The 19254-nt window shown below is 33.1% G+C and overlaps 1 protein-coding gene across 1 annotated transcript; it reads left to right on the top strand.

Annotated features, from left to right (window-relative positions):
• The first annotated feature begins 229 nt into the window (after positions 1-229).
• Positions 230-3251, top strand: LOC124921484 (SUMO-conjugating enzyme SCE1). The gene is made up of 5 exons (XM_047462153.1): positions 230-438; positions 594-677; positions 1963-2115; positions 2230-2343; positions 2950-3251. Exons 1-5 carry the CDS (start codon positions 370-372, stop codon positions 3010-3012), a joined length of 483 nt encoding a protein of 160 aa, XP_047318109.1. The 5' UTR covers positions 230-369; the 3' UTR covers positions 3013-3251.
• The last annotated feature ends 16003 nt before the right edge of the window (positions 3252-19254 follow it).

Raw genomic sequence — 19254 nt, 5'->3', positions numbered from 1 at the left:
TAATAAATATATTAAATAGTAGCGTTGTTTTGACGCAGAAATCTGAAAAGAAATAATAAATCGTTGACATTTAGGGATAGCAATTAAAAAAAGGTGAATTAATTAATAATAAGAAATAATCAACGGCTTCTACGGGCATAGGATATTAGCGTTACAGAATCGGAACCGTACGATCTTTCTTTCTTTGTTTCTGAATCCGAAAAAATTATTCTTTTCCTCGCTCTCCCCGAAGCGGATGCTCCTCCTGTGGGGCTGCTGCCGAAACAAGAAGACTGCATCCTCTCCTCTTCCTTTAAAGCTCCATTCAGAGAAGAAGATTACTCCATCAATCTAGAGAGAGAGAGAGAGATATAGACTAGATACAAAACCATGTCTGGAGGGATTGCTCGCGGCCGTCTTACTGAGGAACGCAAAGCTTGGCGGAAGAATCATCCTCATGTTTGATCTCTTCCCTTCTCTTCTTTTCCATTCTTCTTGTCTCGTCTTCTGTTGTTGTTTATGTTTGATTTGTGATAGTTATTCATGGGTATGAATGATACTATGATTTAAGTTGTGGGTTTTCTAGGGTTTTTTTTAATTTTTATAATCTTCAGGGTTTCGTTGCTAAGCCAGAGACTCTACCTGATGGCTCGGTTAATCTAATGGTTTGGCAGTGCACTATTCCTGGAAAGACTGGGGTAAGTCAAAAACCTTGCTTGGTTCGATTTGTTGTTGCTTCTTACTTAATTTATTTACTGTTCAAGTGAGATTCATGCTTGTGGAAGTCCTATTCTTATCATGGTTAGAGTCTTTTTTTTGTTTTTTATAATATTAGGAACTTAAAGAAAATATTGAAATTTATAACTAAAAGTAATGGGTAAGGATGCTCCTAGAGTATGATCTTGTCATTTACTTGTAGTTGGAAAGTGTTCAATCTCGTTTTGCATGCTTTGATTGATATTCAATTACATGATTAATTGTGCCCTCTGTAATATTCTCCTTAGTGCTTGTAATTTTTAGGGTAGTTGATTAAACATATGATTCAAGTAATTTGGTTGGTAAGTTTATTTCTATTTGAACATGTTGTAGTTGAAAAGTTGGAAGTCAGTTATAAGTGCTTATAGTAGTTAAAAGACAAACTGAAACTTGCCATTTAATATCAACTTGTGAAAATAAAAGGAAAAAATTGAATTGATTTGTAATTTTTGTATTTCAGTTATGATAAATTTTGAGGGCTTAACTGTCTAACATTCTTGCTGCTGTGGATTCATAATATTGTTTAGTTGCAGATGCATCTATCAATTGTTTTAAAACAACAATCACTTTAGTTTCTTGGTAGGATTTTGTTTATGTTGTGATTTGATCTGAAAATGTGATATTGTTCTCTGATCACTAGAATAATTAGGACAGTTAATAACAGCTCATTGAAAGGAGGTCTATTAATTGACTAGTAAAACTCCACTTCAGACCTTGATCACTGCCGTTTTAGCCCAACAAGTGCTTAATGATAGGTTTAGTCCTTCACATAGTAAGAGAGTTGTCTGCTACCAACAGTTATGCTTCACAATCGTATGTAATATAAAACAATGGTAAATGAAGAATAGAGAAGAACATGTACCTACTTAGTACAATTTGTATTAAGTTCTTTTATGCAACATGACCTATTTTGCAGCATGACTTGATGCACAGATAATTTATAGATACTGAATGAAACTGAGTCCTTTTGATACTGGGAAATATATTTGCACTCAAATAAGTAAGACTATAAGTTATAATGAAGCTGTTTTTATGTAGACATTGCCAACAATGTAAAACATGTCATGCCAGTTTTTTGTTTGATTTCTGGATCCATGTCCGAGTGTGTAACCTTGATTGAAAGAGTCTTAAGCTATATATTTAAGGCAAATTGGTAAACAATGTGATAATTTCATAATATCACTGCCTCCTTTTAAGGTGTTTTGATTAATATTGATGATGCTGTAGACCGACTGGGAAGGGGGTTTCTACCCACTTGCGCTTCACTTTAGCGAAGACTATCCCAGCAAACCACCAAAATGTAAATTCCCCCAAGGATTCTTCCACCCTAATGTATATCCATCAGGAACTGTCTGCCTATCAATCCTCAATGAAGACAGTGTAAGTATAGTTATAACCTTTTCATTGTTTTGTCAAATTCTTTCCACGGAAATTTGTGTTTGCTACTAGTTTTACTCTCACTTTCCTTTCTCGATTCTGTTATAATATGCGTAGGGATGGAGACCAGCTATTACAGTTAAACAAATCCTTGTGGGTATTCAGGATTTGTTGGACCAGCCGAATCCTTCTGACCCTGCTCAGACTGAAGGGTACCATCTATTTATTCAGGTGACTATTTCAATCTAATCAAATATTGTGAGGGGACTCATTTTCTAATTACACGCCATAAGAGTACTATTAGCAAATATGAGTTTATTGTTTTGCTGTTTGTGTAAGAACTGAAAATAGAATTAGAAATCTGATGTAATTAGATAGAATATGGTATAATTTGTTTAGGTGCAATTCCACTCTAGTAGCCTCTGAATTCCAATATACTCCCGAATAATTCAAGCCAAGGCCAATCTTCGAACTATTTGTTAATTAGATGAAAGTGAGTTTAAATATTGTTAGACGGTTAAAATAGAAGAAAATGACTTAAGATTTCTCCACAAAATATCATGTTCCTGTTTTGTGTCTGTTGTGGTCATGTGTGCTTGCTGGTTTGATTCTTTGGTTAATATAATTTCATGTTCTCACCAAAACAAATATCCTTGTTTGGGTTACATGACCAAAATTGGTTAATAGAATTGGAATCTAACCTAAGATTAAGCTGTGAGTAGTGATTAGTATTGTGATTGGAACAAATCATTATATGCAAGTCTCGTCAGAATTTGCTAACTAGCATGTGAGAAATTTATATAGAACTGAAATCTTTAAATAATGTTTTTTTGATAGGATGCTACAGAGTACAAGAAGCGAGTCCGGCAGCAGTCCAAGCTTTACCCGTCCATTATTTAATCTACTGATTGTGATAAAAAGATGGTTTGTCCATTATCTCCTCAATGTGTAATCTTGATGCTTGAACTGCATTTGCTTCTTTTAAAGGCTTAAACTGACAGAGATGCTAGCAATATTAGAATTCTTCAACCATCAATACAATCTTATTGTCTAATTGTGTAATGCAGCAAGCTAGGGTTATTTTTTTTTTCTGTTGTTTAATTGGCTGGCATAACAAAAAAAATTATGGTTTGTTACTAGATTTCTTTGTTCAACTTTTAGATGCCCCCATGTGATGGATGATCTATCTAAGATTTATTTATGGCTTCAATGCACTATTTTTATAAATCAAGCAGATAATATGACAATTAAGAACAACATAAATTGAATACTCAAATTCTTGAATGTTTGTTAGAATATGACATGATGCATATTACAGAGTTGTTGATGTTGAGATGCACTTGATAATGTTCATTCATACTATTTTTGTGATATTTTTTTCTTCACTATTTTGGTGCACTAGTAAAGACCATGATAATTAACATATTGGGTATGCCAATAGGACCCATATGATGTATTCTTTATCAACATTGGAGCCATTCTTGATACTTGAAGAGACTTCTTGATTTTCTTGACATGAGCACATGTCATGTCTCCTCTTTAGTCATCAAAATAGCTCAAAAAATCTTGAACCTTGATTTTATTTTGTATAACCTCTTCCAATTCTTGAGGACAAGGATCTTAAAGGGAATCTAAATAATATAACAAAGACATATGAATTGGACTTAACATTTTTTTAATAATGTTTTGATGTCCAATAAGTGGTGCTGGAGGTTCTCAAATGAGAAAGTTAACTTGTGAGTGAACCATTTTTTCGAACGAGGGGTGACACTTTTCTTCAAAGTTAGTAACCATGATGTGGAGTAATACTTATCTGAAATCTCCGACTGAGCTAAGACTTTGTATTCATCGACGACGAGATGAAATAAGAACTCATTCTTCACTTTTTTGCGAAAATAGCCAAAATAAGAAAAAAACCTTGTCCATAATTCAATATCTAAATTGACCCCACTATTCTCATACAACTTTAAAAAGAAAAATCAGGACCAAAACAAAATAAACTTCTTTTAGTGGGATAAGACTCCAACTAAAGTTAATAACTGTGTTTCAGAGAGAAGAAAATAAAGTTGTCCATCAATGAGTTTTGAACAACTTTAGTTGATTGATACAAATGTGTTTCCAATAAATGGCACATTATTCCATTTGTTTTCTTGTGGGCAATACTTAATGAGAAGAATTTTATCAATTTTTTATAATTTAACAAGTTATTACTATCCTACAATTGATCATCCCCACAACCACAATAGTTGAGAATCGAACTAATACTTCGATAATGAGAATTCACATCATTTTTTAAAACAATTTTTACTACTTTTGCTGAAGAGGTAAACTCTGGATTGTATATTTTGGATAACAATTGAAGTCTTGTTTTTTTTCTTTCTTTTTTTTTCTCTTTGTTCCTCTTTACCCATTTCTGATATTATAATAGTAATAATTTTCTAAATTGACATAACCAATTAGACAAATTCAAGAAATATTACTTTAACTTAATATGTTTTTAATAAAAATTGAACATGTTTCCTAACAAAATATTCATGAACATATATCATCCCATCCGCAACTATTAAGAAAGGATAGAGATGAGAACTAAACCAAATTAAAACCATTATCAGCTTATAATATACACTTACTTTAAGATTTATAAAAAATAAATAAATTGACATATCAAAATTCCTTTCAAAAAGGATGGCTACATAGGATGACAGCTGGGGAGCATATTATTATTTTTATTAAAGCTAAACCATTATTTATATCAATTGGTTACTTTTGATATAAAAAGAAGAAGCTTATTTCAATTATAAAATAATACTTCATTTTGGATCAGATTTGTCTCGTTTTTATCGGGATGATATAAACAAATAAATATATAACATCATAAAACAAATAACTATATAACATCTAAAATGTATTTATAAGAGTTAAATTTATTTTATAATAATAATATGAGTTTTTATTATATCAAATTATATATTTATACAAAAATAATTTTATAATATATTTAAAAAAATATAGAGAAAATTATCTGTGTGATCCTCTAATTATTCCGATCACTCACTTTTAGCCCTCAAATTAATTTTTGAAATAAATCATCCCTTCAACTTTTAGAAAGGTCATTAATGACCCTTTCTGTCTTTTTTTTTTAACATAACGGATTAAGCTTAATTTTTTTTTTTTATATATTATCTTTAATCTTATTTTTTATATTATATATATAATTATTAAATCGCTTATATATATTATATATATATATATATATTATCATTAATTTTTATATTTATATAATTATTAAATCTCTTATATATATATTATTTATATATTTTATATCTATAAAACAAATTTTAAAAATAATTTATATATATTATCTTTAATCATTAATTATATATATATATATATTTATTTAATTTATATAATATATATTTTAAAAAATAATTAGAGAGTTAAAAGTAATGATAACATTCTAACTACTCAATTACTTTTAATCCTTAAATTATTTTTTAAAATATATATTATATAAATATTATATATATATTAATGAATAAATAATATATATATATATTATATAAATTATTTTAAACTTTATTTTTTATAAATATAAATAAAAATAAACAATATATATAAATTATCTATATATTATATAAAAAATTTAATAATTATATAAAAATAAAAATTAATAATATATATATACATAATATTATATATAAGCGATGTAATAATTAAAATATAAAAATAAGATTAAAAATAATATATATAAAAAAATAATATTTTAAGTTTACACCGTTATGTTTAAACCAAAAGTTAACGGAAGGGCTATTAGTGTTTCTAAGTTGAAGGGACGATTTGTTTTAAAAAATAATTGAAGGACTAAAAGTGAACGATTAAAATAGTACCACCCAGGTAATTGGTTATAAACGATGTCTTATAGATTATCCAAAATAAAATAAAATGTGACATACAAATATATAAGAAATAATTTAACAGTGTACTACTGTTTTGGACTATTCTTATCATTATTTTTAGATAAAAAAATGTAGGTTTATTATATGGGGAAATTGGACGAAATGACCCTAAAAATAGGGCTATTTGTCTCCGTGGTCGGCAGAAAACTGAAATTGATCTGATGACCACTTAATTTTTTTTGGACGAAATTACCCTTTTCGCGTAACGCGAAGGGACTTCGCGTTTCGCGAAGTGAGACGCTGTGAAAAGTCTAGAATACCCTTACTATATAATATAATCCGACCATCTTTTTTTCATTTCTTTTCTTCCCTTCTCTTTCTTCCCTTCCGCTTTTCTCCTCCTTCTCTCTAATCTCGCCGGCGACGGAGTTAAACGGCGGCACTCAATGAGCTCCACGACGAGCACAAGCACTGTAACACTTGGTAAATTTATGTATTTCAAGTTTATTGTTGTTCATTTATGCATTTTCGAATAACTGTGTTGTTTAGGGTTTCATCTGATGATACTTCCCGTTTCGCTAAGTACTTCCCGTTTCGCTAAGTACTTCCCGTTTCGCTAAGTACTTCCCGTTTCGCGAAGGGTTTCCATTTCACAGTATTAATTATCCCGTTTCCATTTTTTCTTGCAGCCGAAGTTTTCGTTTTCTATAATGGAGAGTGGAAAACTGATGCTAATGGAATATGGTATTTTGATGCCTCTTCAATCAAAACATTGGATTTACCCCAAAGTACTCGTTATGCTGAATTAATTGATAAACTCCATGAAAGACTTCAAGTGCAGAAATCTACGTATGATTTAGTGCTGCAAGTGAAGTATGATATTCCGAATATCACAAATCTTAAACCCGTTTTTATTGAAGATGATGAGGATCTGAACATATATTTATCACGCTTGATTTTGGGTCGAACTGTGTCACCATTGTGTGTGTCTGTAGTAGAGAAGTCACAATTTACTAAAGAAAAGATACCACTACTTACCTACCCAACTCAAGAAAGTATTCTCCCACAATTAACTCAGAAAATTGTACCAGAAGCTTTACCCTCGGAGTTCTTTGTTGAAAGTAATGAAGCCGGAGATAACTCTTTGCCTCACATCCTACTTACTCAGGACTTGCATGCATCGATACCTACACCACATAGTGCGAGAAGAGCATCAACGGGTACACCTACTAGTGCAAGAAGATCATCATTGGGTACACCATGTAGTGCAAGAAGATCATCATTTGGTACACCATCGACAGACATATCACCAACAGACATATCACCGACAGACATATCACCGACAAACCCCTCATTTGCGTTGACGTTAACTACTGAAACCGTATTGGAAGTCGGTGCCTTGTTTGAAAATAAAAAAGAACTACAACTGATGCTATATAAATATGCGATGACTAATCATTTTGAATTCAAGGTGGAGAAGTCAAGAAAACATCTTTGGTATGTGAAATGTTTGGATGAGAAATGCAAGTGGAGATTGCGTGCCGTGAAAGGTAAATTATCTGAGATGTTTGAGATCCGGAAATTCGACCAACAACACTCATGCTCAGTTCTATCGAGGCTAGAGAAAAAAATGCAAACACCAGCATGGCTTATTGGGCAGTGCGTGAAGAGTAAGTATATGGACCATCACCATAATCACTTGCCTAAGAAAATAATTGAAGACATGCAAGCAACTTATGGGGTAAATTTGACTTATAATAAGGCTTGGAGGGCTAGGGAAATGACATTAGTGGCGGTGCGAGGAACGGTTGAGGATTCATATGAAAAATTACCCTCATACCTTTACATGTTGGAGAAGCATAATCCTGGTACCATAACAGACATCCAAACAGACGAGGTCGGGCACTTCAAGTATATGTGCATGTCCCTAGGCCTCTCTATTAGGGGTTTCAAAGCCTTTTGTCGTCCCGTATTGTGTGTTGATGCCAGTTTTCTTAAGCACAAGGTGGGAGGTCAACTATTGGTGGCTATTGCATTAGATGCTAATGAACAATTATATCCTGTCGCATTCGGAGTTGTTGATTCAGAGAATAATAACTCTTGGACTTATTTTATGCAAAAATTGAGAGAAGCAATTGGCTTAGTTGATGATCTCGTCTTCGTATCCGATAGACACCCAAGCATCGCCAATGCCTTATGTGCTGTTTTTCCAGAAGCATACCACGGTGCGTGCACATATCACATAAAGATGAATATCAACGCGAAATTCAAAACTGATAATTGTCATATGGAGTTTGATATGGCTTCTCGTGCGTACACTATCCACGAATTCAATCGTTTTTTTGACAAGATAAGGGTTAAAGATCATAGGATTGCTGCCTATTTGGAAGAAATTGGATTTCAAAGATGGAGTAGAGCATTTTTCCCCGGTAAGCGATACAATCAACTAACAAGCAATTATGCTGAGAGTTTTAATAGTTAGAGCAGGGAAGCCAGAAAGTACCCCATTTCCTCAATGGACGAGTATTTAAGATTGACAATACAAGGTTGGTTTAATGAGAGAAGAGAAAGAACGTCCAACCACCGAGAAGTGTTATCTCCAACATATGAAAAGTGGTTACGTGAGGGATTCGAGAAGACTAGATTCTATACAGTATCATCGCTTAACCGATTCGAGTTTTATGTGCATGACAATCAGTCTCATTTTAAAGTCAATTTGAAAGACATGAACTGCACTTGTAGGGTATTTGAAGTTTCTGGTCTTCCTTGTACTCATGCAATGGCTGCTGCCCGTCACCGCAATTTGGTTTGTTATGACTTTTGTTCAAGGTATTATTCAGCTCACATGTTCAATCTATTTAACCAATTGTTTAATCGTTTTATTTTCCATTCTTACAGGTATTACACAACTGAATCTTGGATGAATGCATATGCGGAGACATGTTACCCTGCTGGTGATGAAGACGATTGGGATATTCCCGAAATGATCAAGGAACGCGTATGTCTAAAACCACCTATCAAGGTTAAGAAAGGGCGCCCACAAACAAAGCGTAGGTCATCTCAAGGTGAGGTACGTAAGGCTCCGAGACGATGCAGCTCATGTGGTGGACTAGGACATAATAGGGCCACATGCAAAGCAGTCATGCCCGCACCATCTACTTCAAAAACATCATCATCTAAGCATCATGACTCATCTTCTCAACAGCACGAGCCATCATCTCAACAATATGAGCCTTTAGATTGATTGGGATAAGTTGTATAAGTGTTTTGGATAAGTTGTATTATGTTTTGGATAAGTTGTATTATGTTTTCGGATAAGTTGTACTCGGAAAAGTGTTAATCGGATAAGTTGTACTCGGATAAGTTGTACTCGGATAAGTGTTAATCGGATAAGTTGTAATCTGTTTGTTGTATCTAGTTTATCTGTGTACTGAAGGAGTACTTAACGCTTCGTTAAGTACTTATCGTTTCGTTAAGTACTTATCGTTTCGTTAAGTACTTATCGTTTCGTTAAGCACTTATCGTTTCGTTAAGCACTTATCGTTTCGTTAAGTACTTAACGCTTCTCTAAGTACTTAACGCTTCGTTAAGTTAAACTTGGTTTAAGTTAAAGTGAGTTTAAGTTAGTTACTTGGTATGATTTATGTACATTGATTTATATGTTCAATTCTTTGGTATGTAAATATCAGACTACCAACCAACCAGACTACATTAAAACTACAAATATTTTAACATGAAATGTAACTTAAGTTGAAGTTCTACCCAAAAAGTAATACAAGTTCAGAATACATAAGCACAAGTCAAGTTCTATCCAAAAATCAATAAAAGATTACAATACAAACTAAGGTTCTATAATTTGATGAAATAACCGGACCGCCATCTTTTGTCGAAAAAACTCCATTTCATTGGAAGTCACCTTCTCTACACCTAAACCAACAGTCAAGTATTCCATGTGCATAAGCATAAATACACCACAATCCCCACTTTCTGCTGCTCTAGGGACTTCCCCATATTTGGCGACTGCATTTTTGGTTGGGTGTGGCAACCTTTTATATGTAAGTTTCTGGAAATTGAAATTAGGATACCGTTGTAGCTCAGCATCACTGGCTCCCATTGCATATATTCGTGGAAACATCTCACACAAAGGTCTCAGGTATGGATCGAGATTCCTATAAATACTCGAGTCGCAGTCATAAACGTCAATGTGATTATCTTGTAGACGAACGACGCACAGTACCCAATGCTTGTTGCCAATGTTCAAAGGCACGTAAATATCGTCTACTAGTGGCCATTCTGGCATATGTCTATGGTCCGCACCCCAAAAGTACTGATCAAATACCTCTGATATTGGAAAATTTTCAGGATCTTTTTTAAAGTTTGGGTACTCTCGCCTCATCATATCTGCTAATAAGCAATCCCCTATTGATACTTTACAATGTTTATATGTCTTGGGATATTGCGCAATCCTTTTGCGCAACAAGTGGCAGACTGCGTCGACTTCCTGCAAAATGGGGGAAAAGGCAGCATATATCAAAAACCTTATTCATAAGTTAAAGAATTAATATGAAATGCAAGACTTACAGGATCTTTAAGCCATGTGCACTTTGTTAGAACTCTAACAAACAACTTCTTTCGTGCTTCGCAAGTAAACACACTCTTTGTCTGATCATTGGTGGCTACATCTTTCAACCAATTCTGTAATTGAACCAACAACTCATCATCAAATTTTTGAAGGGGATTGATAGTTAATGGATCATTCGTCTTTGACTGTTTTGACAAAGAAGGGTTGGTGTAGTCTTCATCTTTCTTCTACTTTCTCACTCTTTTTTTGGGAACTACTCCTTTAGGTGGAGTGTTGTATAATTGGAAATCATCATCATCGTTCTCATCCTTCCCATCCCTCGAATCCTTCCCATCGTTCTCATCCTTCCCAACCGTGGCATCCTTCTCAACCTTGACCTTGAGTTTAACCTTCCCATCCTTGGCTTTCTTCTCAACCTTCTCAACCTTGACCTTATCCTTCTTTTTCTCAATTATTTCTTGCATCATATCGGAGAGCAACATCTCCCCACCATCCACCTTCACATCAGTCTCAATCTCCCCAACATGCACCTTCACCTTCACATCAGTCTCAATCTCACCACCATCCACCTTGACATCATTCTCAATCTCCCCACCATCCACCTTCACATGAGTCTCAATCTCCCCACCATCCACCTCAACATTATTCTCAGTCTCCTCCACCTTCACCACACTATCCTCTACCTTCCTATCCTGCAAAAATAGAACAACAGTGTGGTCAACGTTTACTTCCCGAAACATTTGACTTCACTAAGTAAAACTTACCTCAGTTTTATCCTCCACCTTCACACTCTCCTCCTCCACCTTCCCATCCTTCATCTCTATCTCATTCGTTTTCATATCCTCCACCTTCCTATCCTTCATCTCCATCTCATTCGTCTTCATCTCCTCCACCTTCCCATCCTGCAAAAAGAAAACAACAGTGTGGTCAGCGTTTACTTCCCGAAACAACGTTTGACTTCACTAAGTAAAACTTACCTCAGTTTTATCCTCCACCTTCTCACTCTCCTCCTCCACCTTCCCATCCTTCATCTCCTCCACATTCCCTTCCTGCAAAAATAAAACAACAGTGTGGTCAGTTATGAACAACAGAAGATAAGTACTTAACGAAGCGTTAAGTATTAAACACAACGTTAAGTACTAAACAAAACGATAAGTTTCTTTATTACCTCAGTCTTGCCCCTCTTTTCCAATTTGCTCTTCTTCTTCTTCTTCCTCTCATCCTCCATACTATCTAATTTGCCTATTAACGTGGCCATCTTTTGGTTGGATTTGGCTAATAACTGTTCGCACATACTAACAACCAACTTTTTAATATAAGCCTTGTGATGTGTTTGAGTTTCTTCGTAAGTTGTTTTCATCTCTTTGAGCTCCTCCTTCACCTCTTTGATGAGCTCCTCCTTCAGCGCTTTTACCTCCTCTTTCAGCTCTTCACATTTACATCCAACAGAAGATGTTGGAGGTAATCCAGGACTAGTAGCGGATGGGGGACTAGGAATGTTGGCAGGACTAGATTCATAAGCAAGCTTCCTCTTCAGGTTTACTGCTTCTTTGAGATTAACCACAGCCTTTCTCTTCCGGGTGTTTGGTTTGGAAGTAGGTTCTTCATGTTCATCCTCAGGTTCACTTTCAGATTCATCATAATCCTCCTTCACTAACTTCCCTTCTGTAAATCCCTCAAAAAATTCATCAGTTGACTCATCTATTTGTTCAAAATCCTCACCACTGTATAACCTCTTCTCCATGGAGGACTCTTCCATCTCAGTCAGAGCCGTTGTCTCCAGGGAAGACTTTATCTCGATCAAGGTGTTCTTCCTGTTGGAATGATAAACTAACAACCTTGGGCGTAGAGGATCATTAAGCTCATTCTTTCTAGCAAATTTAGGGACAAAACCTTTGATGACCTCATATGTCCACACTTGAAATGCCAGTGCAACCCCATAAATGTTATAAGCAAAAGGAGCATAAGGATCAATACTCTTTTTCTTCTTCTTATAATATTTGTGACTGAGATGTCTCATGTTCTTGTTCAAACCCTTGAGGGTGGCTCTAAAGGTCACCTTCCCCCAAGGAAATCGGAGGAAACTTTCCTCGTCTTCGACCATATGGAGGATTTTTGCAAATACCACCCTCCTTGGGTCAAATGAAAATAGGTACTGGCAAATCAGGCATACCAGCCCCATCTTCCAGGCATCTTCCTTATCTCTACATTTCAAAAAAGCAGTCTCCAACTCTTGCATTACTACACTTGTCTTCCCTTTAAAATATTTTACCAACAGAGGTGGACAACCTCGACATTGTTCTTCGTTCACCTCAAGAAACCTTCCGAAGTTTAGGCCCGTCACCAAGGCGTACTCTTTCATACCAAACACAAGTTCTTGCCCATTGATATTGAAAGTTATCTCCTTGGAGTTTGAGGTTACCCTCCTAAGCAACATGTGATGTACAATAGTTCCTGAGAACTGCAACACTGGCGCAGAGACTATATATCTGAATTGGGTATTGTACACCTTCTCCACAAGATCCATTTCCTCAAACTTCATAACAATCTTCTTCAGGCAGAGGGCGCTTTTCCAAGATATCTGTCCAGGAAAATCAGGAACGGTGGTTTCTGCCATCTACAAAAGGAACAACAACAAAAATGTAAGAACAAATACATAAACCACAGCAAACGTTAATTACTTAACGAAGCGATAAGTACTTAACGAAGCGTTAAGTACTTACCGAAGCGTTAAGTAATTCGCGAATCCCTAAACCAGAAACAATAACCAACAACCAGACATGCAAATATAAGGCAATAATCAATAACTAGAAACAAACATTAAACGCTAAACCTAACCAAATAAACTGAAACAGCCAAAACCCTAAAACTTAACATGCAAATATGAAAACCCATAACCAAAAAAAGACATGCAACAACAAAAAAAAAACAAACCTGAGATTTATGGGGAATCAATGAGACGGATAGAGAGAGAGGACACGAGGGGGACGGGCAAATCGGCCTTGTCAAAGTCTTCAATGAGACGGTTGTAGAGAGAGAGAAATCGAGAGGATAGAAGAGGGAAAATGGAAGAAATGAATGTCAAAATGTTTTATTTTTAAAATATATGGTATGGCGCGTGCATATACGCGCGCCTCTTCGTCTTCCTACGCGCGCGTGTAGAAACGCTAAGTACTTAACGCTTCGTTAAGTACTTAACGTTTCGATAAGTACTTAACGAAGCGTTAAGTAACTAGCAGAAACGATATCATCTGCAAATATCATCACAGCCAAAAGAACAATCAATAAGATGAACAAACTAATAAACCAATATGAACAAATATGAACATATATGAACAAATATGACCCAATATGAACAAATATGAACAAATATGATTCAATATGAACCAATATTAACCAATATCATCAAAAAGAACATATTTAGGGTTAGGGTTTCATTAAGAAATACAAATAAGAACATAAATCTGTTATATAAACATAGATTCGGGGATTAGGTTTCTTATCTTGTAGATTTATGCTTTAGGGGTCGCCGTCGCCGGAGTTTACGCCGCCGACGACAAACTCAGGAGGAAAGAAAGCTTGAGAGAGAAAGAAAATGAGAGAAATGAAAAAATTTGAGTATATATATCAATACTGTTTCACTTCGCGAAACGCGAACTCCCTTCGCGTTACGCGAAAAGGGTAAATTTGTCCAAAAAAAATTAAGTGGTCACCAGATCAAATATTATTAAACCTGATCACGGACGCAAATAGGCCTTGCTTCAGGGTCATTTCGTCCAATTTCCCATTATATGATCTTTAATATCCTACTTTTTTTTAGTTTTTTTTTCTTAAAAATAGTTGAGATGTTTAAAAAGTAACCATTAGTGATAACTTTGAAGAGTAAAAATTTAGAAAGTATTAATATATAATAATAAAATAATAAATAATAATTTAAAATAAAAAATATTTTAATATTTTGGTTAATAAATTAAGTTATATAAACGATGAAATAGGAATGAAATGATGTTTACTTATATTTAAATTATTTTAATAATTTGTAGAAAGAAAAAAATGAATAATTAGTGATAGTTTTGAGGGAGTGATTATATTTTTAATACAAAAATTGAAAGTGTATTAATATATAATAATAATAAAATTTAAATAAATATTTCAAAAGGTGGGCGTTTGATTCTCATCAAAAGTGCTTTAGAATCTATTTTTTATATCTAAAAGTGTGACTGTGAAGATGAAAAAAATTATTTGTAAATTTATGTAGAAATCGTCTGAGTCATCCTTCAGTAATTTGGTAAGCTGGGATAAAGTAAAAAAATTAAAGGACCAAGGGGGCTTGGGTATACCAGATTTGACTTCGTTTAACAAAGCTCTTTTATCGAAATTGTATAGTAGATACTCCTCGAAGCCTACCTCTCTATAAGCTACTATGATCAGATGCAAGTATGAGCATGATTGGTTTGGCTGGTTCACCAAACCTTTTAATCGGACAGTAGAATGTAGTTTGGAGTGACATCTCATTAATGTGTAAGTCTTTCGTGGACAATGCAGATTTTCGGTTGGCGATTTATCTTCGATTAGTTTTTGGGATGATGTATGGTGTAGTGTCAGAAGTCTTTACTCAACATACCCGACCTTTGCCTCGATTTCTATATGTAGAGATGCTAGAGTCAAAGATATATTTGACGCGAGTTCTAATAGTTTTGCTATGAGAATCAGATATAGGAGAAAATTAAATGCTGAAGAGTTAGCTTCACATGATAATGTTGAACTTGGTAGGGGCGTAAAGAGGTGAATCATTCTTTGTGTGATATTTTGCGTGGACAAGATATTGATAATTTTAAGCTTAGTTATTGTTACTCTTTAATTGCAGAGAATGCTCCTTACGATCTCATAAGGGAGAAGTTGTGGAACTCTAAATTCCCATCGAAGATTTCGTTTTTTTGGATGAAATGTCACGCATGGAGGGATTTTGACAGATGATAGATGTATGAAAAAGAGTGTATTATGGCAAGTCATTGTAGAATGTGTCATAAAAAGGTGGTGTCGACGCTTCACTTGCTTTTACACTGTGATGAAGTGATTGCGATTTGGAGCTTATTATGAAACATGACTGGTATTCAGTGGGTTATGTCAAAATCCACTGTTAGTTATTGGGAAATATGGATAGAGACAGTGAGTTCGGTTGGTTTGAGTCGCTGGGGCCTCTAACCCGCTTATCTTCTGGTGGACCATTTGGATTGAAAGAAACCGTAGAACGTTCAGTGATCTTTATTGATTCATGCATTAAATTCATAATTTTATTATTATGAAAATCGGGAAAATTTAATTGGGTAAACCAGCTGAAAAAAGTTGAATAACTCATTAATCTTCTTGAAATCTCTGTGCTGTGCTTGTTAAAATTTGTTTATGCCATATTTTTTAATCGCATTTGATTTTTTTTTATTGTTACTAGTTATCTTAACTCTTGTACTAAATATTAAAATTAGGTTGAAGAAATAAAAATAAAAAGAAATTAACATGCATGCATATCCTTATCCTTCCATGAAAAATTAGCAGTCTTACAATCCAGTACCCCTTCAAGTAAGGAGGATATTTTCTCAATTTCTTTCTTTTTATGGTCTGGCAAAATTTTAAAAACTGTTAAATAATAATTGAGTCAATATAATTATCACGTAGGCCCATTATTAGGGTCAGCACATCACAACACACGCCACTTTGCAGTCTGTTTAGAGAGGGATAAAACGGTATTATTATATGACCAAGAAAGCCAGACTGGTAAGTGAGTGGGAAATGAAATAAAATAATCAATTCTTTATTATTTTATTCAAAGTGATTATATTTATTTTCTTATAAAAAAATTGATAAAATTATTTGTTAGCATAAAAAGTAGGAAAAACAAAGTTTCTTAAAAGATAAAAAAATTTGATTCAATTTTTACTTAAAACGTCTTAACTTTAGGTGGATGTCATGATTATGAGATAATGCTAATCTCTTATATTAAAAATAAAATTAAAAAAATATTTCTAAATGAATTATTGCATAATTTCCATCCTCCTATCATTTATAAATTTTGTATTTTTCCTTTAAAATTTAAAATTTGATATTTTCTATTGAATTTGATCAAATTTTTTAACTTATCTAAACTCACTGAAATGTTTAAATAATATCTTAACTAAGAGATAATAATACTTGGTTGATGTTGGGTTATTTTATATTCATTTTATAAAAAAAAGGTTACTTGAAGTTGTAATTAATATAATGTTATTTTTATTGAAATTTAATTTTGTTAATGAATGATGTGATTAGATGTTTGAAAAAAAACATAACAATAATAGTTAGAAAAAAAAAACTCTGTTTGATCTAGAGCTTTGAAATTTTACAAGTTTTTTATAAATATTTCTCTATATCATTATTATCATTCTCAAAAATATCAAATCTTTTGTTTAATAGATTAAAATTTCATTATTTAATTTTATTAAATTTACATTTTATATAAAAGAAAGATATTTTAATAATCTAATATTTTAACAAAAAAAAAACATATGAAACAAGTTAAGGTTTCAACTCGTATTAATTCAATTCAACCTCCGTCCTCTCTTTCTCTATATTATATTTCTATCTTCAAACCCATCAAAAATACTATGATGAAAAAAATTGGATTTATTTTTGTTGACTTATGTATAGTTAAAAAAATTAATAAGAAAATTATTTTTAGTAAAATTTGAACCCAAAGAAAATAAAATTATCAATTTTAATCTTGAACAACAATACTACATCATTTTATGTTTAAAAACAATATATATTTTTAACTAAATATCTTAGTTTTTTAATAAATGGGTTTTCCTAATCCGATGATTTGCTGGGCTTACCCAGGACAGGTCTTACTGAGAAACCAACTTGCAGAGGATTATGGTGATGGCGGGAGGATCATGCTGATTGTGAGTTCTTGTGGGCAATACTAAGTCACTTGGGAAAGACAAGTACAACCATTTTGAGAATTGCATAGACCAATTCAAGTTTTGGTTCCATTCATGTTTTGTGAATTGCTGGATAGTCTTCGTCTGTATGAGTTTTCATACAGAAGTGGTTGCAGTTTGTGTCCTCCTATTTGAGATGGGCTGGCTCTAAGCTTGAGATGTGGCTCAATATCGGTTGACTCTAAGCTTGAGATGTGGCTCAATATCTGTTCTCATAACGAAAATTGTTGGATTTTAGGCTCATGTTTTATTAGAGTTTATATATTGTAATGGACTTTAAGTTTTTATTGGGCTTAAGAGTAGTAGTTTAGTCTTTTTGATTTTTGATGTACTCCTAAAAATAGAGACATTGTAACATAGGGTTACTTGGACCATTATTTCATGGAAAATCAATAGAATGTATGACTCCCCGAGGATGTAGGCATTGTTGGCCGAACCTCGTTATATCTTGTGTTCTTTATTATTCTTTACCACTTTATCTTTATATCTTTTTTTATCGTAAGTTTAGATTATATATTTTCTCAACAAGTGATATTAGAGCATGTTTTGAGAATGTTTAACATAATCTATTTGTGAAGATATGATAGAAACCCTAACCGTCGTTAAAAAAGTTGTTGAAAATTTGTGCTTTTGTTGAAGATTGTTGGCTATTTGAAAAAACGACATTAGTTGCAGAAGAATTAACCGCTGTGAAGATTTGAGTCATAATCTTCAACTGTTAATGAGATGTCAACGATCGTTAAAATATCTCTTAATTTTGGGTGACGATGTCTTGAGAAGAAGAGAGAAGAAAGCAATGATCTTTTGTTCTTCTCAAAGGCGTTAATGAGTGCAAGTAACGAAAAGTCGTCGTTTAGGCAACAACACCACAATGAAGAAGATGAGGTATATATTTTTTAAACCTATTTTAATTTGGGATATATGGACTATTAAAATATAAAAAAGGAAAAATATATATATATATATATATATAAATATTATATTATGATATAATATAATATAGAGGGAGAAGAAGCCAAAATTTTTTGAAGCGGTCAACAACTAAATTTTTTTCAACTAATTAAGACTTTTTCTTTAAGTCTCATTTGATTTCACAAAATAGGTTTAAGGCCTATTTGATTTCAATTTTCACAAGTAAAGGCTTGTTTGATTTTAATCAAGTTCTTAAAGCTTTGTTTACTTTGATCTTGGATTTGTAGCTTGTTTGACTTGAATTTCTCAAAGATGGAGATTTGTGATTTATCTTCTTAAAAGATTTGATATTCGTCAATATGGAGATTGAAAGTTAGAGTTGAAAAAGTAGGTGAAGTGCTTATTCAATGTTGCAGATTGTGGAAGACAATTAATGCAACATGTAAAGGGATTTCTAATAAAAGCATGTGGCTTAAATGTTTGTTTGCAAGAGTATAATTTTGATATGTGTGTCATTCAATTAATTTAAAGTCTTAATAAAAAAAATACCCCATTCAAAAGAAATATAATTGAACACTAATATGGGCATTAAATTATACACTAATGGCCAAATTTGCACAATAATTTGAATAGAAGACAAATCAATTTATTCTTAATTAATAATATTAATTTGTGAGTTTTTTTTTTCTTTCAAAATTCATTATTTATATTCTATTCTAACAATAATTTATACACACCACAATTAAAGTTTATTTTACATAATTTTATAAAAATAATT

This window comes from Impatiens glandulifera, chromosome 1, assembly GCF_907164915.1.
Source record: "Impatiens glandulifera chromosome 1, dImpGla2.1, whole genome shotgun sequence".
NCBI lineage: Eukaryota > Viridiplantae > Streptophyta > Magnoliopsida > Ericales > Balsaminaceae > Impatiens > Impatiens glandulifera.
The sequence above is the reverse complement of the archived record's forward strand: the minus strand, read 5'-3'. Positions and strand labels throughout refer to the sequence as shown.